The 21,473-nt window shown below is 28.9% G+C and overlaps 3 protein-coding genes across 6 annotated transcripts; 2 read left to right on the forward strand and 1 right to left on the reverse strand.

The window, feature by feature from the left end:
• LOC131950390 (ropporin-1-like protein) lies at positions 1 to 7,095 on the reverse strand. 3 transcript variants are annotated; one of them, XM_059312503.1, is made up of 6 exons: positions 7,017 to 7,095; positions 3,066 to 3,224; positions 2,341 to 2,464; positions 1,995 to 2,156; positions 1,646 to 1,821; positions 1 to 689 (listed from the first exon to the last, which is right to left on the reverse strand). In XM_059312503.1, the coding sequence occupies exons 2-6, from the start codon at positions 3,209 to 3,211 to the stop codon at positions 623 to 625; spliced, it is 675 nt and encodes a 224-aa protein (XP_059168486.1). In that variant the 5' UTR covers positions 3,212 to 3,224; positions 7,017 to 7,095; the 3' UTR covers positions 1 to 622. The 3 variants fall into 3 exon arrangements, with proteins under 3 accessions (XP_059168486.1, XP_059168485.1, XP_059168484.1); XM_059312502.1 differs by lacking the exon at positions 7,017 to 7,095 and adding an exon at positions 6,762 to 6,873 and having other exon boundaries at positions 3,066 to 3,220; XM_059312501.1 differs by lacking the exon at positions 7,017 to 7,095 and adding an exon at positions 6,762 to 6,873.
• Positions 7,096 to 7,356: 261 nt separating this feature from the next.
• LOC131950393 (HORMA domain-containing protein 1) lies at positions 7,357 to 16,381 on the forward strand. Its single transcript, XM_059312505.1, has 20 exons — positions 7,357 to 7,506; positions 8,478 to 8,622; positions 8,723 to 8,823; positions 8,960 to 8,980; positions 9,202 to 9,228; positions 9,368 to 9,432; positions 9,777 to 9,925; positions 10,546 to 10,649; positions 12,014 to 12,024; positions 12,346 to 12,463; positions 12,642 to 12,747; positions 12,834 to 12,904; positions 13,086 to 13,202; positions 13,436 to 13,501; positions 13,739 to 13,902; positions 14,873 to 14,984; positions 15,340 to 15,378; positions 15,688 to 15,768; positions 15,853 to 15,933; positions 16,074 to 16,381. The coding sequence occupies exons 1-20, from the start codon at positions 7,468 to 7,470 to the stop codon at positions 16,161 to 16,163; spliced, it is 1,707 nt and encodes a 568-aa protein (XP_059168488.1). The 5' UTR covers positions 7,357 to 7,467; the 3' UTR covers positions 16,164 to 16,381.
• A 146-nt stretch (positions 16,382 to 16,527) lies between these two features.
• Positions 16,528 to 21,473, forward strand: LOC131950392 (solute carrier family 13 member 2). Of its 2 annotated transcripts, XR_009388310.1 has the most exons (15): positions 16,528 to 17,115; positions 17,313 to 17,462; positions 17,547 to 17,662; positions 17,906 to 18,063; positions 18,192 to 18,270; positions 18,371 to 18,523; positions 18,629 to 18,757; positions 19,034 to 19,126; positions 19,330 to 19,434; positions 19,609 to 19,709; positions 19,860 to 19,963; positions 20,165 to 20,326; positions 20,439 to 20,576; positions 20,761 to 21,165; positions 21,451 to 21,473. XR_009388310.1 is itself a non-coding variant. In XM_059312504.1 (14 exons), exons 1-14 carry the CDS (start codon positions 17,017 to 17,019, stop codon positions 20,923 to 20,925), a joined length of 1,752 nt encoding a protein of 583 aa, XP_059168487.1. In that variant the 5' UTR covers positions 16,528 to 17,016; the 3' UTR covers positions 20,926 to 21,213. The 2 variants fall into 2 exon arrangements, 1 of the variants encoding a protein (XP_059168487.1); XM_059312504.1 differs by lacking the exon at positions 21,451 to 21,473 and having other exon boundaries at positions 20,761 to 21,213.

The following is a 21,473-nucleotide window of genomic DNA, read 5'->3' on the forward strand; positions in this document are numbered from 1 at the left end:
TAGTATTGAACTTTGTTTAGTATACTTTAATTTAAAAAAAAAACAACATTCAGTTTATTGGCTAAAGCAATTTCATTACTTTAACAGTATCATGACAATATGGACGGATAGCAGGACCAAATGTGGATAAAACATTCTAAGTTAGATTTTTGAAGAAATTTGTATATACAATTTATGCATGAGTATGATTATGACAACATAAGACTTGACTGGGTGTGGCATAAATAAAACAGTCACATGATCAATCATTCCTAAAGGTGATAATATCACAGTTAGAGTTGACACATTGTTTCTTTCTTTTGAAAGTAAAAAAAAAATTAGTCAATTAAATATAATTTATATCAATAAATGTTTAGGGTTGGCTTTATATGTTGATTTCATAACTAGAAATGTTGTTATTACATTTTTTATTACTTAACTAAAATAACTAAAAACCAACCATTTCATAAGAACTAACTTGAAATACTTGTTCAAATAAACCCTAGGTTATAAAAATGTATAAAAATCACTATCCATTTTTCAAAACAATGTGATAGAACCAGCTCTCTACCCCTTCAGGATGACATTTTCCAGTTTGGATGGTTTGAAATGAAAATGTTTTCACTGGTAAAGATGTGGCAGATCATGACAGTTGAGGACAGTCCACACTCAGAAAGTTGCGAGGCATCACATAGCCATCTTGTTTATCACTGATAAAAAGAAAAAGAAACATCTGAGAAAATAATAACTTTTTTATTCCTGACCATACTTGTAAAAAGTATGCAAATAAAAACACATATTCACGAATAACTTTTTAATGGCCCGAAAGCAGATGTCTGCAAGTTAAAGATTATAAAAAAACACCCCATCCAAGTGGATGAAATTGATGCACTTAATCCAGAAGTTTGCTTGATTCATCAGGCACCCTTGTTATGTTAAATGGTTATAAAATTTTAAAGGAAAATATAGGTTGGAAAGATATCTCAATGGGAAATTAAAGTTAACAACCTTCATACATTAAGCCTCAGTTCAAACAGCTGACATAAACATATTATCAAGCTCAACTTATTAGTGAAGAAGTTGAAATTTTACAACTGCAAATAAGTTGACAATTGAGTTTATCTTTTCACACTGATGTTGGTTGGAGGAGACAGAATTTTTGACAGAGAATTGTTTAATACAAGATTCAAATTTGCTAAATTTGAAATCCAGGGGAGAGCAGAACATAATTCTATGAAAATATCTATTTTAATCAATGTAGCATGGAAAATATGATATCAGGAAATTGTAATTTTGCTTAATTAACTGACCAGAATGTTTTAATGTAATTCATAAAAAAACTAACCTACTTTTCTGGAAATAAAGTTGAATTTTATCATCATATTAAAATTATTTACCTTAAGCCTCAAGCCAAAAAAAAAAACAAAGTATGCTTAAGACCCCCAAAATCTTATATTTATACTTAAGAATACAAACCGAAGTATCTAGTCAATCTAGTATATATTCCATCGTTTTAAGTTTATTAGGAAATCAAAACTCAGAGCCAGGTAAGTTCAAGCAACAAAATTTTGATTGACATGCTAGATATGAAGAAAATAATCAGTTCTGAGAATGAGGCACAGTTATCATATAACAAAGTAAAATATTGTGTTAGAGAAGGTCTTACACATCATATTGTAGATGACTAATGACATCTGTCATCTGTTGCTGGGAAATTTCTCCATCTATATCAGCTAGGAAGAGATAAATCTCTTGGAACAGTTTGAAAGGAATTCTCGCTGGTCCTCCTTCAGGATCAGTGGTCAGTATTTCACAAACAGTTTTCATTGCATCTGTGATGTTCTGTGTAAAAACATTTTTTAAATCAAGAAAACATGTGCATGCACTAGAGTACATTTACTGATAAAAAAATGTTTTTAGTATTTATTAACAGAAAACTGTACAGAAAAAAAAAAATGAAACAAAGAAACAAGCACATTTTTATTACAAATATAAAGAAACCAGACAAAACTTACATCTCCAAGGGTTGATGCAGCAAGAGCAAAAAATTTGATCCATTCAAATTTTTGATGGAAGTTTCCAACTCTGAAAATATCATGACACTGCTCAATTGGAAGAGCTAGATCCAACCATTTTTCTTCTACTTGCTGAGTTGTTACTGTCAGTTTAGGACCAAGCTTTAAAATCAAAAGAAACCTTGAACATTAATTTTAGTACATGAATTTTAAATTTCTAAAAAGTAAAAAGCCAGGGCTAAAAAGACTAAATATAAAGTGAAGTTAAAAAAAAAAGCTGAGCTCATTCGTACCTCGGTTAAACCGTGGTTAGAAAAGTAAATTATATGTAACTCATGTTTTATACCTGCTTGTTAAGAACTCTAAGAAGACCCTGAGTAAGTCCACTGTCAATCTTTTGAGTGGCAACTGGCATTTCAAGTCGCTCTTTCACTGGTGGAATTTCACCTTTAGACATGGCCCGAAAGTATCTAAGAATAATTAGACACATGTAATTGATGTAACAAAATTTCTAATATCCATAAAACCCTCACTTAATTTCTCCTTTTCTTGGTGTACCTTAAAAACTAGCAGCACTTTAAATATATTTTTATTTAGTAAGACAAATAGAATACATCTAAAATAAATTAGAATTTTAAAAAATTATAAATGCTGGGTTGGCTTAAAATAAAACGTAAATATATATTGTATTACAGGCATATTTATTAGTAGGCCCTACAGTAATTTGTATGGGATGGAGTGGCCTAGTGGTAGAGAGCTGGACTGCTAACCCCTAAGTCTCGAGTTTGAATCCGGGTTCAAGTCAGTAGACAGTCCCTGATTCCACCCAAATCTGATGGGTGCCTAACTCACATTAGGGTAAGTAAAGGCATAGTGCTGACCACACTATCCCTTCATATGCCGAGGTCACAGAAACAGGTGAACTCTATTTCACTTCCCCCGTAGACCGTCAGGTTTGTAAGGGAATTTTACTTACTTTCAGTAATTTACAAACAATTTGCTTAACATATATTTAAGTAAGGCAATTAAACGGCCTTGTCATCTTCAAACTCTGCCTGCCTATGTACTTACGCAGCAGACCAGGCTAACACATCCTTGGGTTGTGTTCTTATAGCTGCTTTAGTAAACTGTTTAAGAATATCTGGCAACTCTGGCGGAATGTTAATCTGCTGGGAGCAGTAGTATGGCTCATCCATCTTTGCTGCTGATGTAGGCATGATGAGGACCTGACTAAAAAATTATAGTTGTTTAAAATGTTGCAGTAATATTCAACTTTATTAATTAGTGCTAAACAATTTACTGTTCAAAACCTAAATAAATGTATTGTCTTAAGGGAGTTTTTAAAAAAGTTTGTCATTATTAACCAAAGGTGTTTTAATGTAAAAGTAGCTACCAATGCAACTACCATCAATTTGCTTAACCAAACTTCATTTGCCAACAAATGTACACAATTTTAATGCTTTATTTTATCCAACTTAAAGGACATATTTTTATTATATTTTGACATAAATGTTTGAGTTCAATTAATTCTCAATTTTTTTCTTAAGAAGAAACTTAAGCATTTCAAAAAGTATGCATATAAATTTAACGAGCTGAAGCATCCTGCCAATTGCGAGTGGCTCAACAAAATATTCCTAATATTTAAAAAAAAAAAATAAGAAAATAATAGTAAAAATGTATGTAGCTAAACTGTATAAGATTATTTCAGAGCTTTTGTTTTGGCACATTTAGAAGTGTGTTACTATAAAGATGTTTATACTTGTTTATTTTCTACTTTTTAGCAAGTAGGAATTTTAAAAATGAAATAGTAGATCAATATTTACATTTCACAAATAATCAGTTGGCATTACCAAAAGATTAATACCAATAATAATAAAGATTGCAACAAAATTTTACTTCTTTGTTGATATTACATATCCTAAAAGCCAATGTGCGCACTTTTCTCTCTGTCTGCAAAATATTTTCCGGGGCTATGAGATCAGTTATCTTCAGCGATATATGAAGAACTTAATGATATGGCTTTTGTTGAAAATAATATGTTGGATGTATTAAATGTATAAACTAAATCTTATTTAAAGAAGGAAAATACAAATAAACGCATTTTTGAATGTAGAAACACATTTTTAATTATGCAACTTTAATTATGCAACCGGAAAAGTATTTATGGTTGTGTCAAGAATGCTCTAGAGAAGATATAAATACACAAAAATGAAGTCACATGTTTAAACTACGAAAAGTACACAACACTGATGGCGTCATTGGTTTTATGATGAAAATATAATTAAAAATAGAACGTAAAAAATGATACACAATACTAATGACTACTTCAATAAGATACACTTCCCACCTCTTGCAATTTAAGAATATGAAGAAATGAACTATTTCATTCAAATTTGATTTAAATATGTAGATCTATTTATCAAGACGTATGCTATGAAATGTATACAATTTTCTCAGCTAAAACTAATATAAATTAATTACTATTCTTTGACTAATATATTATTTCTTAAAACCATATTTCACTAGACTTAATTTAACCTAACGATTTGTATTAGCTATTTTTTGTCTTTAGTTTACTTGCAATTATGTATATCCATCCTGCATACTCTAGAACTAATGTGTAGTTCTATCCCAACATTGTACATGACTTACAAAAGCCTGATTTTTGCCATGGTTTGCTATATTTGTCTAATCACACTTCAGAGACACTTGAATAGAATGGAAGAGGGCATATTTCTCTGCAATCTAGCATTTAAATAATACTTGGGATTTAGCTAGATTAGTAGTGTTTTCATTTATTCTCTCATGTTGGTCTTATGGACCAAACCTAAAACATAATGTCCTTAGACATTGATAAGGTGAGAGGTTATTTCTACTGTGTGGCTAGGAGACATACTACTAAAGTCAGTCACTGTTAGGCATTTTGATGAAAATCTCAATATTATTTATCTATGAAAAATGTATCAATAATAACTATCACAATTGTAAACAGACTCAGTTTAGCATATATTAGCTTTTTGTCCTGAGTCATCATTGCAAGTGACCTCCATAAAACTTGGGTTACTCTTGTTTGCTTTTAATTTTAATAAAAATGTGCTTTATCACACAAATAAGTAATAAAAATTTTAAAATTTATTTAAATTAGAGTTGCAAAGTGTGATAACCATGCTTTCTTGAGGGGTGTGGCTCATTGCAATTTGAACTTTATATTTTGTGTTTTACAACAATATTTGTACACAATTACTGCTATGTTTTTTAAATCGACAGAGGATAAGTATACCAAGTTACAAAAACTGCAATCTAACTAACAATTCATGCTTACAGTTTTAAGAAAATAAAAATGATCATCAATGAGGACAGCGTAATGCATTCTCCTATTTTTAGGTGTGATGCGACAAGACATAAAAATCGTAAAAAATGATTGAATTTCGGGGTGGCACTAATTTTCCTGTGCTTCATTTTCAGCAATTAGATTATAATGAAGTGACATTATTGACTAATTGAGGGGTAATATTTTTGGATGGTTCACCACACATAAGGCTCTTAGAAATATATGCAAGACAAAACAAGATACGAGGTCAAAAGAATATTCAACAAATCTTAATCTAAAGACTTAAGTAAAAATCGACAGTTCAGATTACAAAAACAACTTCAAAATCACTAGTTTTATCCCTCTGACTCTACTACTTAATGAAAAAATCTGCTTTAATTAGAAATCTGAATCATAAAATTAATGATGCAGTTAAAAAAATGCCATAATGAAATGAGAAATTTTGATAAGGAAAACGATGCATCTGAATTCTGAATGAGCAAATGATATCAAATATCGGTATTCTATCGTTTTAAGTACGTAAAATTGCCCGTAACTAGTAATGTGAAAAACAGGTGACTCCTTAAATTTTAATAATTATTTCACATTTTGAGGAGGATTTATGTTTTGAAAAATACAAAAATGTTTTCTTGTTTTCATTTATGTACCTGTTTTTAAACAATTGAATTAAAACTTTTCAGTAATAAATGAAGACTAGCGATGTTTCCAACAGATGCAACCATGCTCATTTACTATAGCAGCCATCTTGTTTAAGTTTTTTTTGTAAACTTATAGCGCAAGATTCAGGGGAAGCCACTCTATTTTACAAATATCTGCTGTTTATATAGCAAATCTTGCTCGCAAACACTGCTGTTTAAAGTTAATTTCTGGCCCATAGTGATATATTTAGCCATTGATTTAGGTTTATTATTCATTTATTTGACACAAATATATCACTATATACTTCTATTAAAGTCTTGACAATGAAGTAACTTTTTTGAACATTACTAGCCGCGGGCGATTTTACGTACCTACAATGATAGATTACCCAAATAAATATCAAATCAATCATAGTGGATGAAGTGAATGATTCATCTCCGCTATCATGATTCATCACTGCCATCATGATTCATACATAGTTAGTACACATTGACACAATCACTAAAGTCCAACACTATACATAATACCATCATCAGGCTTCCAGCCAAATTAATTAAAAATAATAGGCCTATCCAATATTAAATACTAAACTAAATATTATATATAAATCTGGCCCTAGGCCTAAATAAAAAAATATTTAAAAATAGGCCTAATATTATTAGGCTAATAAACTAATAATTAATTAATTAGGCCTAAATCACTCGGCCGCTGTTTCTTTTTTACGAATAGTTGTAATTGATTTAAATACGTTTAGATCTAGATTCTAAAGATAAGTATTGAATAAAGATTGAACGTACAAATATTGTGACGTTAACTTTAAATTTTAAAAAAGTTTGTTGAAGTCTGCCTGTTTGTTGTTGGCAACCAGTAGTCTCAAAAGCGACTGTCAGTTATAACTTCCGGTTATGTTGCGATAACGATCACTTCACTTTATCTATAGTGAAGTGCTATGTTTTAATTGAAATGTGTAGACATTATAGATTTTCTACATAAAAATATACGTGATACATTTAACAATTACATGTATGACATCTAAAACAGGAAATACTTACAAAATTAAAAATTTTAAAAAATTGTTTCAATATTTATAGCAGCTCTTTCCTAGCACAATTATACCTCCCCAAAATTAATGCCAGCTTGTAAAACAAAAATTTTATGACATTTATTTTTACTTGTGTTAGGCACAATGTATGGAAATATTGTTAGAGAGAAAGGAAAATATATGCACATCATTAAGATTTTAAAATAAAATATTTTGTTCAATTATAGTGAGAAACAACAATATACAATATACAATTATGTTCCTTTTAAAGAAATTATGTGAAACTATTTAGTAGGAAATAGATCTAGATCCAGATCTAGATGATCAATATCTAAAATCTGGTTATTCTAAACTTGACGGAGTATATCGTCTGCTAGCCTATTTAATATTTCTCTCCCAAGAAATATTTTACCGTCGTTTTGTAGAAATAATACAATACACACTAGCCTAATCATCTTCTAATGGCAACAGCTCAGCTTCAAAGAACACAGGGTAAAAACGTAAGTGTCTTTTCTCAGTAACATATTCACACTATTGTATTTATTTATAATTAATTAATAACTTGATATGATTAAAAATTTTAAAATACAGTCACCCAAGCACAAGCAAGAACATTTTAAATTTTTAATAGCCTATATACTATATAATATAGATCTATTTAGTCATTTCTAAATTTCTAGATCTCTAGACTAGACTAGATTAGAATTAGATCTAGATCTATATGCAAAGTATTTAATTTACTAAGTATTAGGCCTAACTATTCTAGTTGTTATAGTAAGTATTAATTAAGTATAGTAGGCCTATAGAGAGAGTTTAATCTCCTACAGCCTACTAGTCTACATGGTATCTCATTTGTCTGATTTATAAGGGAACTTTACTTAGAAATCTACTTATTCCTTTGAAGCACCTGAGGAGCAATGGGCTGCAGCTAGATCTACACCTCTTTACCAAACTTTATTTTGGGCAACTCTTTAGTTTTAGACTTTAGTTGTTCAGCAGCTCTTGCTTTTCCTTCCACTATCCTTCTCCAGGATTGCTTAGGCACTCCAGCTTTTATTTTTGGGGTTCTACCTCAACACTTGCCACATAATGTTGACCTCTGAGTTCTCAGGACGTGCCTGACTCATCCTTTTTTGTTAGAGTTAAGTTTATTGTTTATGGATTGGTAATTTTATTTGATTCTGGTTATTGATGCTGCACAGAGTTTTCGCCCCGCCCCCCCCCCCCCCCCCGGAGAAAAAGTCTAGCAGAAACACTGATGCTGCATATGAAGAGTAAAGGAAAAGATGTTTATTGCATACGTGTGCACAAGTCACAACCTGTTCTTTTTGAAGAATGTAGAGGGGGTGGAAGCAGGCGTTGTAACTGAAATAGCAATATAAACAGAAAGTCATATTTCAACGCCAAGGGTAAACTAAGGTACAAGAAGTTGCTTCACACAATTTTAATAATATTAATATCATTATTTCAGTGGGAGTCTATCTTTCCTAATGAACAAGTCACAGAGCAGAAATCTGCTCTTTTTGTGAAAAAGCTTTTGGCGGTTGCAATTTCCAACATCACCTACTTGAGAGCAATATTCCCAGAACATGCATTTGGTGACAAATGTCTAGAAGGTAAATTACATTACAACAGCTCATTAGACAATTGTAATATATTTCTGTCAATTTTATTTGTGTATACATTAAAGGAAAAATCTGTTTTGTTTCATCTTAGATTTAAATTTAAAAATACTAAGAGATGAAAGTTCATGCCCTGGGGCATGCCAAGTCATAAAGTGGGTTAAAGGCTGTTTTGATGCACTGGACAAAAAATATGTAAGATTTGGATTTTATTTAAGTAATTTTCAATAAACCAATTAGTAAATCCATTTACATTTTTCAACTAAACGCAAGTGCAGGTAAATGAAATACTGATTTAAATATATATATATTCTATTATTTGCTTTTCCAGTTGAAGACTCTAATAATTGGGGTAAGTAGACCGCAATAATGTAACTGCCATACATTAACAGTCTCTTGATTCCATCAGGTACTTCTTTTAATGTATGTACATAAGTAAACACTGTGACATTGAATAGTTTTATTACGTTAATTGTCATTTTATCTTTGCTTTAATTCTTTCCCTGAGAATAGTCTACGTAAAAACGTGATGGGTTTTCTGTAACAATCAAGATTATATTTTTATTTTTACAGATCTATGTTGATCCTAATAATCCTGAGGTAAATATAGTTTTTCGTTACAACTGTAAGCATATCGGTGTAATTATTTTATAATAAATTATGAATATTGTGTATTCAGTATGTGTGTTTTTGTGTTTGTAATTGCATAATTATACATATATTGTTTTTCTTAATTCAGACTGTTATTGAGTCATACACTTTTAAGTTTGCATATAACAATGATGGAGAAGTAGACATATACAGGTATTCTATCTTATTTTTTTGCCTGCTAAAGTTCATCTCTTAATTGTAATTATTTAATTGCACATCTATGTTTTCTTTATACATTTTGATTCTTAATAATCATATTTATTCTATGAGAATGAGATAATATTATTTCTCTGTAATATAGTTATTTTTTAAATCCACAAATTAAATAAATGTATTTAAAATTAAAGATAAAACAGTTATATTTTTAAAAATAGTGTTTTTTAATTATTTGTAACAGAACAGGGAACATTACAAAAGAGAATACCATTTGACTTACAGTGCAGTCTAGTTTTTTGTGTTAAAAACATAGTTACTTTTACATTATAAACAAATTTCAGAAATGATAAAAAAATTTCAAGTGCTTACTCAGCAGAAGAAACAAAGAAAGCAACTATTCGACTTTTGAGGACACTTATTATTCTTACTAATACTCTTACTTCACTTCCTGATAATGTCATGATGACAATGAAGTTGTTCTACTATGATGGTAAGTTGAAAGGTGTCAAGTTTTTGGAATTAATGACAAGGTTGATTATTTGTTCTGCTTTTTTTCCTCTAGGGGCAATATTATATTTTAAAATTTGTTTGACATTTTTGGTTGATATAAAGATATTAGCAGTGGGGGAATAATATGTGTTTGTCCTTATTGTTCATTCATTTTGGCACCAATAGAATACTGATAGGCGATGAATAATTTATTGCATGGAATCTTCTCCTAAAGAGCTTATTTATATATAAAATCACTTGAAAAGATTAAAAAACCTATGTAAAGAAGCTTGTGGACCTAAAAAGGAGGTAATTATAGTGTGGAACAGTATAAAAGCTATAAAATGACTAGCTTAGAAGTGTGTCATTATGAGAGGATACTTAGTACAGACACCCAGGGAAACACAAATAATTAACATTTTAAAATTTTAGCATCCAGGGTACTAATGCATAGTTTCATTTTAACTGGGAAATAATTCTAGCCTGCATACATGCAGACAATTCACACATTTTGAAACAAAAGCTTCTTTACTCCACACCCAGTTATCCACAATCTAGTTTAAATACATTTTTTGAAAATATGTATTTTCCACATCATTAAATATTCATATATATTTTTAGTAACACCATTGGATTATGAACCTCCTGGATTTAAAGCTTCAAATGATCATGCACTTCATTTTATAGAGGAAACAACCAACATTGCTATTGGTGAGGTTGCCACTGTAAGTATGCACAAAAAAAATAGAAATGTATATGAAAATTACAATAAATAATAAATATTCCAATGTAATTAAACAAAATGAGAAGAATATTTCTACCTATGATTAGTGATTGCAAATTTTATTACCAAAAAACATTCTTTTGAGTTAAACTAATCAGGAATAATTATAGAGGAATGCATTATTAATCAGTCTCTAGAGAATCTTGCAAACAGTTTTTCACCCACTCATTTCAAATTTTATGTAAGGGTTGATAAAAAGCCTGCCTTTAACTTTAGTCTATTTTAAAATTAGATTAGCAATTGAAAATTGTAAAATTCCACCCACTAGAGTAAAAGGGGGAAAAAATAAAAAGCTAAAGATTGACTAGATAACATTAAACAAGTTAATAAAAAAGTCTAGTGACATTTATGCGCAATTTCCTTATGTTATCTAAAAATAGCTCTGACGTATATTGCTGGGGTGCGTTCAAGCTAGAAGAACGATCGGTTTGTAGGTGTTTATGTAATTTTAAAATTTGTGACCGAACGAGAGGATATTTTTGAAAACTTTCTTCGGCAATATTGTTTTAAATTATGGCAGGAATCGATTGGTACATGTTTCAAGTCGCTAAGTGGTCTGGTTGCCGAGATATGGGCCAAAAACTGAATTTTTTCGAGGTTTTTTGGCTTTTCCGGGAAATACATGAAAGAAACCCGGAATTTTTATGGCCTATGCTCATTCTCGTAACTTGCTTAACATAATTGCTTTTGGAACTAGTCATCGATATTGCTTCGTTGAGGAGGAGATACGACTTAAAGCCCGGACACACATTCATCCATACATTCATTCATCCATCCATCCATTCCCAGAAATGACGAGTTAATAAACGCAATTCTCCAGAATGGAAATTGCGCTAAAAATGCAGAGCCATAACTAAACGAGGGGAGATAATTGGTGATTGTAGAAATGGTGCTATATTTAAAATTTCATTATTATTTTTTTGTAACAGCATAGAAATGGCAATACACTGGAATCATAATGAATACTTTTTTTTTTTACATTTCAAAAGGACATTTAAAAAAAAAAATTTTGTTAATTGTGATAAAACAAAAAAGTTGATCAATATACTCATTATTGATTGAGCTCAGTTAATTTTCTATAAAGACATAGCTGTTTAAAAAAAAAAATTGCAATCTTGAGGGGAGTGGTAGGCTGAAAGGTAAAGTCATTATGTGCAGGGGGGAGGTTACATTGTTTTGACAAAGCATGATATTGTTTATGGATGACCCCTATATTATTTTTTTTAAGTACACAAATTTTAAATAAAAATCACCTTTGACTAGTGCATGGTTTGTAACATAATTGTCTAATTTTCATTTTTATAGCCTTTTCATACGTAAGTTTGCATCTCATTAGAAAAACTTTTTAAAATTTCCATTTTTAAAAATTGAGATTGATTTAGTTTTTCCTTGTTATTTGTTTGACATTTTTTACAGATTGTGTTAATTTTATTTAGTATTTTAATTTGCAAAGTTGTGTACTATAAATAAGGGCCTAGTTAAATTTTTTCATCTCTATGGCCCATTAAAGCTGGATAGATATGCTTCTTAAGGTGCAAATTAAATTTTTTAAAAATTAAATTTTAACTTCTGATAATAACATAATTATATCAAAATTAAAATCTTTAAAACAATTATATACACTTCTTTATTAATAGAGTAAAAATGCGTGTCAAAACTGGCAGTAAACAGTTTGAAGTGCATGAAAATCCCATTGAAGAAATGGATCAAGAAATGGCTGAAGTTTCCATTTGCAACAGTGGTCTGGATAATGAGGTATTAAAAAGAATGTTTATAAAGATACATTTAAAATTGTATTACCTGTTAAATTTTGTTTTTGATTACATTTTCTTGTATGGATGAAAGTCAAATTATATTATAATTAATTACTTAATTCTTTATTATCTAAACTATTTTTTTTTAAAGCTATTATTTTTATTTATCATTTTTTAAGGCAAACAATCAAAATGAAGCAGTAGAAAAAGAGAAAATTGTATCAAATAAAAAAGAACCTATTTCAGAACCCAATCCAGCTAATCATTCAAGCCCATTGAAACCAGGTAATTAGTTGATAAAGTTTGATACAGCCATTGTAGGCATTGTGATATTACTTACATCATATACATTCTTTTTTTTTCTCATACAGATAAAAGTCCTGTTAGGCCTGAAACTATTGAGGAAGAATTCAGTGTTAGATGTCCTTGTGGCTGCAATGAGGTATAATATTTGATGAAAAACAATAAGCTATAGTAGTGTGAATGTATAATTATTGATCTTATTTTTGGTTTATGTTAAGTATCAATGAATATTTTTTGCCTCTGAAACAACTTACAACTTACTGTTGCATCTGTGATTTCTTAAAATAGAAGTGTTAATATTAAAACATTTTTTATCTTAGGATGATGGCTTGATGGTTATGTGTGCAAACTGCAATTTTTGGCAACATGCTGTTTGCTTTCAAATCATTTCAGAAGAAAATGCTCCAACTGATCACATATGTGATCTTTGTGCGAAGGTTATAATATTATATTTTCCTGTACTTACATTTATTTCAATAAATATTTTGTTACATTATCAATATAAAAATTCCTATTTTAAATTACTTATGTATACACACAAATTTTACTATATCATTATTTAATATTATCTGTTTTACAGTTTAATTTGACAGTTTCATTATGTTTTTTCATTTTACTCTTTTCATGTTTGAAGTGCAATCTGTATTGACCATTATTTTTATTCAAACAGCCTGGAAATTCTAAGCTTGAACCCACTGATCCTCATCTCTGTGGTTTGTCATCTTTTGCAGTACAGGTAAAAATTAACTTTTGTTTGTTTGTTAAGATTGTTAGTTGAACTATAATGATTCTTACAATTTTAGTATGTATTATTAAAGTATTGGGGGAATTTTTATTGTTTTATCTCATACTAATTGACAAGTGGTGTCATTAATATCATTGTATCATTGTAAAGAATAGTATTCTTTTAAATGTTTATAACAGTTTATGCTGACTCAATATGTATTAAATTTGCAATATTTTAAAAATTAAGGCAACCTGTTTGTGGAGACGAGCTCTCTTAACAAGTTTAGAGTTTAAAACATTAGTTGCTCCACAACTTGCACGCCGACTCAGCATAGAGAATACTGTTGCTCAAGGTCTGATTAATAGACTTGAAAAAGAAGGATTCCTTTCAAGCTCTAATCGAGGGAAAAGGTATAAAATGTTTATTTTCATAAATGTATTAATGATCCATTTTTATTGAAGTACATGTAGATAATTAATTTTTCATGATTTTAGTCTATAACCTTTATCTATATCTTGTGAAGTTTTAATATCCTCTTTTCTTCATATCAATTTTTTCTGTCACAAACCGGTTATAACCTTATTGATAAATTTACAGAATACACAAAAAACTGATATCCCTAACTGTTTTCACTAAAAAGTTGAAAAGTCACTTTGGTCACTTTAAATCAGCTTAGTATATTTTAATAAGTATATGCGTCCAGTAATATCACACTTGTTAGTTCAGAAGTCAGGCTATATTTCTCAAACTCCATAAATTTACTTTTTGTAACTAAACTGCCTTAACTTCTAATAGATCTACATTTAGAGACTTACTTTAATTTTCTGGATAAAATATATACATATATATGCTAGTTAATTAATGTATTTAGGGGTCATCCATTTATGACGTTCACAAAAATTTCTGATTTTAGAAAAAGATCTTATTCTCTGTCTTCTGTAAAAGTTTGAGTAATTTCCGTTTACCGGAAGTAGTAGTTTATACTATTTCCGATTTCTCAAAAAAGCAAATGAATTTAAAAAGTAATAATACTCCGCACTATTATACACACATATTTTCTGTCTATATCCCGAATTACAATTCCCCATAGTGTTATATAAGAATATTCGAGAAAGCTTAGGGAGATCACTCCCGCTTTAATTACTTAGATGGTGTGCGACAGAAAGCGTTATAGACATTTGTACATAGTGAATAAATACTCTTATAAGAAATTTCAATCATATTTAGAATCATTGTTTTTTTCACAAATAATAAATAACTCTTCTAATGTTTGTATGCTGGCTATTTTTACAGATGAACTTTATTATATCAAACTTTTATTGTTATTTATTTATTAGTAGTTTTTATTAATTTCGAAGGATTAAATGAAATTATTTTCAGATTAGGAAAAATTGTTTTAACAGAAAAAATCAAAACTGATGCTTTTGATCGATATCTTAAAATTTCTAAACCTCCTGGGAAAGCACTAGTCTCTAATGATACCGGTCTGAAAGTAAGTTTTTAACTACATACTAAAATACACTGGCTTTGTTGACGATAACACCATAGGATTTGGAGTTTTCATAGTGCTTTATTATCAGTCATTTATAACATATTAAAAATTACATTTTTGAATTTTTATTGAAAATTTAATTATCAAGTCTGGACATTCTACAATACAAAATAGTTTGGTACATACATTAATACTTAGATATATGAAAAGTGAAATAAATTTATAAAATCCTGTTTATGTTGTCAAATCTCATTTCAGCAACTTTTGTCCAATTTTTAAATTGATTGTTCATTGTAAGTGTTAGCATTCTTTAAATAATGCTTTAAAAACTGCTTTTCTATGTTTGCACTTTCAGGTAGATGATACACACAGAACAAATATGGAAGAAGATAAGGCAAGAAGGCCTACTCATTCTGTAATCAGTTACTCAGCTAATTTACAATAACTAAAGGCTATAAATAATAAATATCACATTAGATTTTGTACTCGATTTTAAAATTCTGTTTTAGCACAAAATGAGTTATTTGAAAGAAAACTATATAATAATTTATTTAGGAATTTTTATCTTTTAAGTTAAAAAAAGCAGTAATTACATAGTTATCTTTCTTTTCCTTTATGCTTAATAGTTAAGATTTTTAAAATTAGTTTTTATTTTCAAAAACAGTGTATTTTTAAAATTTAATTGATACTGTTTCAATTTTAGACAGTGTCGATGCTTGTTGATAAAGCTAATAAAATTAATCTTAGTGGAAGCAAGCGAGTGACAAGAAGTTCCCCTGCTGAGGTAGATAACTCATGATTAATAAAATATTTTTTTCTTTTTCTTGCTTCCAAGTTTTAAAATATTTTTATCATGCAATTATAATAGGAAGAAACACCTGCTTCATTGATGACCAAAGACACACGAGGAAAAAGAGGAAGAAAAAGAGCTTATTCAAAAACGGATAATGTAAGTTAGTTTTGTAATTAGTTGGAATTCCAACATTAACATAGGGTTAATTTATTTTTTACTTATCAATAACTTAATTTCTATACAAAGAATTATGATGATCAGGTTGCAAAATGCATGTTAAAACTTTAAATTAACAGAGTGAATTTGAAGTTGCTAATAGCCAGGAAACCCAAAGCTCAAGTACAAAGAAAAAAGCCAGTGTTGTAACAAAGGATATTGCTGTGTGACACCAGTTATAGACTTTTAAGTTTAATTTTTTAAATCAGTTTTGAAAATGAATTTGTTTTACTACTTAGTGTTGCAGTCTTTAAAATTAAGTTAAACATTTTTCCATTCAATTGAATGAATGATACAATGAAAATACTGTTTTAAATTTTTTTTTTGTACTTTTTGTTTTATTGTAAATTATTGAGTATTTCAAATCCAGTATCCAGTTGAAATCTTGTCAATAAAAATATTGTTTATAGCTACTGTAAGATTTATTATAAAAAAAATAAATTTAAAAAGTCTAACAATTTAGCAGTTTGTTCATATTATTTAGGTTGTTGCCTATCACACATTTACAAAATCACATTTACCTAAAGGAATAATGATTTTAAGCAATTAACTACAAAAGAAAAATTTATTATCAATTTCCTTTAAATCAGCTGCTTTAAACAAAATTGTGTACATCATCTGCATTAGATTCCTGACTAATATAATTTTTTATTTAAGTCCACTAATTTTATTTCTTCCAGACACCAATGCAATTTTTTTTCTCTACCATGAATAATTGTTGAACCATAGATAGTGAAATGTAATTAAGAAAGTTCTAAGCCAGGCATGCACTATTCTTTTAGGTCAAACAGGATTTGCTATTCCAGTCACACCATATTAACCTAGAAGAACATGATCTCATTATGTTATCAATTAGATTGTCATCAAGGAACTCTGTAATATTAAATTACTTGCAGTTGTTTAATTGCTGCATAAAATAGGTTTCTGTTTTTTTTATTAGAAAATTTGATTGCCAAGAAATAAAGACACTTTTTATCACAGTCTGTTTTAATAAGTAGTAAGCCTACTTCAAGGTATTGAAAAATGCAGATATTTCATGAGATTGGCCTTGTTTGGAGAACGATAGTATTAATTCTAGCACCTGTAATAACTCTTCCAATACTTTATATTGATGGATCAAAGGTAAGCAAACAGAGTAATAACTAAGTTGCTAAGAGAATTGTATGGCTAAAAGGTAATTTTTATTAAAAATGAACAGAAATTCTTTTGTATTTCACAACTTAAGTTTCATAATTATGTGTATTTCTTTAAAACTGGTAATTTTTGTAAACATATTCTTTGTTAAAAAATTCTGTATTTTTATAATGTTAATTTACTAGGAGATGGCATGCTTGTATGGGGTCATCATTATAGCCACATTTTGGATAACTGAGGCTTTACCCCTTTCAATAACATCCCTTTTACCTATTGTTTTGTTTCCTGTGCTTGGAGTCCTTCCTGCTAGTGAAGTTGCTGTTAACTATATTAAAGTAGGTATTAATAAAATCTTTAATATTTACAAATAAAATAGTGTTTAACTTGTTTAAAATTTAATACTTTTTTTGGACTTTCAGGATGCGTCCATGTTTAGTTTCAGCTGTCTTACTTTTGCTCTGTGTGTAGAAAAATGGCAATTTCATAAAAGAATAGCATATGGTACTTTACTAGCAATAGGATCAAGTCCTAAATGGTACCTAAAATTTAATACTTCTTTAATTTAAAATTTATACCAAGTAAATAATCTATTTTAATTTTAAAAAGTCTTAAATTATATTCATAATAAATATTTATTATTTATTAAATACATTTTTGCTAAAAATGTACATGCTTTTTGAATAAAGACTTAGTATGAATGTATAACAACACTAATGTATATACTGGTTGCAGGCCTGCAGAATATTTACATTAAAAATTATTTAAACCTTTTTTGTAGGCTTACCATAGGGTTTATGATACCAACATGGTTTCTTTCCATGTGGGTAAACAATACATCTGCAACAGCTATGATGTTACCTGTAGTCACAGCTGTACTAAACCAGCTTGGTGAAATGGAATCAACAGTAGATTCCATAAATATTTTGCTAACCTCAGGTAGTATTTAATATAATTTTCTATAACTCTATTTTAACTCAAATATTGCAGTTAGCTTTTCAAAGATATTTATCCTTCATTCTATTTATTCTTTGTAAATGTAATAAATAGTTCAAATTACTTTTTAGAAAATGATGTGTTTCCCAAGCAGCATGAAGAAACTGTCTTGATGCAAACACTTACCAACAATAAAAAGAGACTTAAAAAGTATGGCATCAATTATTAAAAAGTATTTATACTTTATAAGCATATATGTTAAAAAAAATTCAATATAATTTTTATAATTGATGTAACCTTTCTGTTTTAGAACTAATAAAGCTGAATATAACTATTCAAATAAAAAATTCAAGCACTTAAGCAAGGCACTAAGTCTTTGTGTATGCTATGCTGCAACATTAGGAGGAATAGGATCTATTACAGGTTCATCAACAAACCTGATCATGCAAGGACAAGCTGATGAGTATGTTAAACCATTTACACCACAGAATGATATTTTGTTTTTAATATGAATTTATTCAATTTAAAAAAGGAATGCACAAATCCACATAAAATTTTTTCTTTCCAGAATCTTTGAATCGTATGGTCTGCAGTCAGGAGTAAATTTTCTTAACTGGTTTATTTCTTGCTTCCCTATTGCTGTCATAAGTTTAATAATAGCATGGCTGTGGCTTGTATTTTATTTCTTTGGAATCAAGTAAGACTCACAGTTATTTAACACTGAAAAATCAAAATATGTTTGTAGATCACTGAGCTTGAAAATATTTAATGCATGTATCTTCCAATTAATACAGAAATGTTTATGTTTGATTAGTAATATTAACCATTTATATATATATATATATATATATATATATATATATATATATATATATATATATATATATATATATATATATATATATATATATATAGTTTTAGATATATTATTTTACCTCTTTAACTTTAAAACATTTAAACGAATTATTTTCAGAGAAGTTTTCAAGTTTGGATGTGGAGACAAAGAAGAAACTAAAGCAATGAGAGCTGTAATTAAAAGTCACCTCATGGATTTAGGCCCACTTTCGTAAAAAAAAAAACATTTTAAGATTTTATTTTCACAAAGATGTAGGCCCTAATTTTTTGTTTTATTTTTTAAAAATGATATAGAGTATATTTTAGAGTTAAAGCTGCAACAGTTAAGTTTAACCACTTTCTAAACATTTATATAGTTTTAAACTAGCATTTGTATTTTATAAAGCTTGTCTTATTGAAAATGTTTAATTATAGATTTGCTGAAAAAGCAATAATGGGGCATTTTTTTGTGCTGTTGATTTTTTGGCTAACTATGAAACTCCCAGGCGAAATAGGATGGAGCTACTTCTTTAAACCTGAGTAATTTAACTATATTATATAATTTAAATATATTGTTCTTGTCATAGAACATGATTCTATCAATTTTATTTAATCAAAGACTTTTCTGTAATTGTAATCAGTAATACTAATTTTAAAAAAAAAGTTGAATATCTCAAATACAATCTTTTAAATTTAATTAATATTTTTTTTTAGATATGTCAACAACTCCACAATTGGAATTTTCATTACTCTACTACTTTTCATTTTTCCAAGTCAACAACCACAATGTTTCTGTAGAGGAACTGAAAAAAATGGTAAGAAAGTAAGCTTATTTTAAATTTTACAATTAGAATTTTTTCCAAAGCAACATTGCAAAATAATAGCTACCATATTAGATTTTCACTAGTGCTGAAAAAAATCATTGTGAGATAAATTTTTGTTATCACATGCCTACAAAATACCAGTGTCTGTTCCTGCTTTGATGGACTGGAAAACTATTCATGAAAATTTTCCATGGGGTACATGGTTGTTACTTGGAGGTGGATATACATTAGCTCATATTTGTCAGGTAGGGCATACAGTCATACAGTAGAGAAAAATGCTATTTTAAAGTATGTCTAAAGTTATAATTTGATATTCTTCTTTTATCTACTATAAAATAGTTGTTTAGAAATTATATGCATTAAAAATCTTAAACAGTGATTATTTATTTCATTTCTAGTTGCATGTTAATTTAAATAAAAACTATGTATTTTTATGTTTATATTAGGAATCAGGATTATCATTATGGATTGGATTACAACTGTCTGTTTTCGCCAGCATGGAGCCTTGGCTAATGATACTTACACTTTCTTTGACCATATCTTTTCTGACTGAGATCACCAGTAATGCAGCAACAGCCAGCATACTTTGTCCAATTTTGTCAGAATTGGTAATGTTTATAGTTTCTTGAAGCTAACACTTGCGCATTAATAACAGACTATTTATCTAAAATCATAATCAAATTATTTAGAATCTCTATTGTTTAACTACGTCTTTTACAGGCTATATCAATGCAGATGAATCCTCTATATTTTCTCTACCCTGCAACTCTTGCATGCTCCTTGGCATTCATGCTACCTGTAGCTACTCCTCCAAATGCTATTGTTTTTGCCACTGGTCACATAAAAGTTAAAGACATGGTTAGTCCTAAATTTCTAACTATTGTTCTCATATGGTTGAAATGGCATTAGCTATAACAATTATGGTATGTTTAATTAAATATATAAGCCCATTTACATTTGGGTTTATTGTATTTTCTTGTTTTTAAAAAGTTAAATCTATAATAATACAAATTCATTTTAAAATTGTTTAATTTTTAACTAGGCGAAAGCTGGATTTGTGCTCAACATCTTATGTGTGGTTGTTGTCAACATAGCTACAAATACCTGGATGAATTCATTCTTACAGCTTAATATCCTACCTCTGGAAATGAGTAGAAACATCAATAAAACTGTTCATATTAAAACATATCTGAATTCTACCTCCTAAATTGAGTATTAACAGTTATCATTTAAAATTATTAAAAATTAAAATATTCATGATAATAAAAATATCATTGATATTGGGTTTTTTTAAAATATGATTCACATTATTTGTATTAGTTTATTAGTAATGTTATTGACTAATATTAATAATTGGGTCCTTAAACAGTGGATGTTTAATGTGATCTTCACATAGGTAGGCCTACTTCCAGACAGCTAGGCTTTTCACTTAAGTACTCCCATACAGGTACTCAATAATTGTTCTGCATTAAACTAAATGCTTCCTCACATAATAAACTGGTTATGATGCTTAATCTGACAAGAGGTTGAGTATTTTTCTTTTTAAAATTATTTGTATAAAAAAAGAAATGACATTTCCAATGCAAAATTTTACACTTGTCAAAGAGGGGAAAATGGTCCCTGGGTTCCTAGGGCTCTTTAACTTTAAATACTTTTTAATAACTTTTATGCATTGCTTATGCTTGCAATGCGATAGCTATGCCTCTGATCTAGTATGGTTCACCTGTTTCAGGAACCTTGGCATATGAAGGGACA

The sequence above is a fragment of the Physella acuta genome, unplaced genomic scaffold (assembly GCF_028476545.2).
Source record: "Physella acuta isolate Inbredline_101_S28 unplaced genomic scaffold, ASM2847654v3 ptg000760l, whole genome shotgun sequence".
NCBI lineage: Eukaryota > Metazoa > Mollusca > Gastropoda > Physidae > Physella > Physella acuta.

What these genes read in the sequence shown, in the direction of transcription:
- LOC131950390 (XM_059312503.1), bottom strand. Translation starts at nt 3,211, where the DNA reads ATGCCTACATCAGCAGCAAAGATGGATGAGCCATACTACTGCTCCCAG. An exon ending in GTGTTAGCCTGGTCTGCTGC is followed by an intron (nt 2,465 to 3,065) that starts GTAAGTACATAG and finishes AATTATTCTTAG; the next exon opens with ATACTTTCGGGCCATGTCTA. An exon ending in AGTCATCTACAATATGATGT is followed by an intron (nt 690 to 1,645) that starts GTAAGACCTTCT and finishes TCTTTTTATCAG; the next exon opens with TGATAAACAAGATGGCTATG.
- LOC131950392 (XM_059312504.1), top strand. Translation starts at nt 17,017, where the DNA reads ATGCAGATATTTCATGAGATTGGCCTTGTTTGGAGAACGATAGTATTA. An exon ending in ATAGGATCAAGTCCTAAATG is followed by an intron (nt 17,663 to 17,905) that starts GTACCTAAAATT and finishes CCTTTTTTGTAG; the next exon opens with GCTTACCATAGGGTTTATGA. An exon ending in GTCCAATTTTGTCAGAATTG is followed by an intron (nt 20,327 to 20,438) that starts GTAATGTTTATA and finishes CGTCTTTTACAG; the next exon opens with GCTATATCAATGCAGATGAA.
- LOC131950393 (XM_059312505.1), top strand. Translation starts at nt 7,468, where the DNA reads ATGGCAACAGCTCAGCTTCAAAGAACACAGGGTAAAAAC. An exon ending in GGAGAAGTAGACATATACAG is followed by an intron (nt 9,433 to 9,776) that starts GTATTCTATCTT and finishes AACAAATTTCAG; the next exon opens with AAATGATAAAAAAATTTCAA. An exon ending in ACAGTGGTCTGGATAATGAG is followed by an intron (nt 12,464 to 12,641) that starts GTATTAAAAAGA and finishes TCATTTTTTAAG; the next exon opens with GCAAACAATCAAAATGAAGC.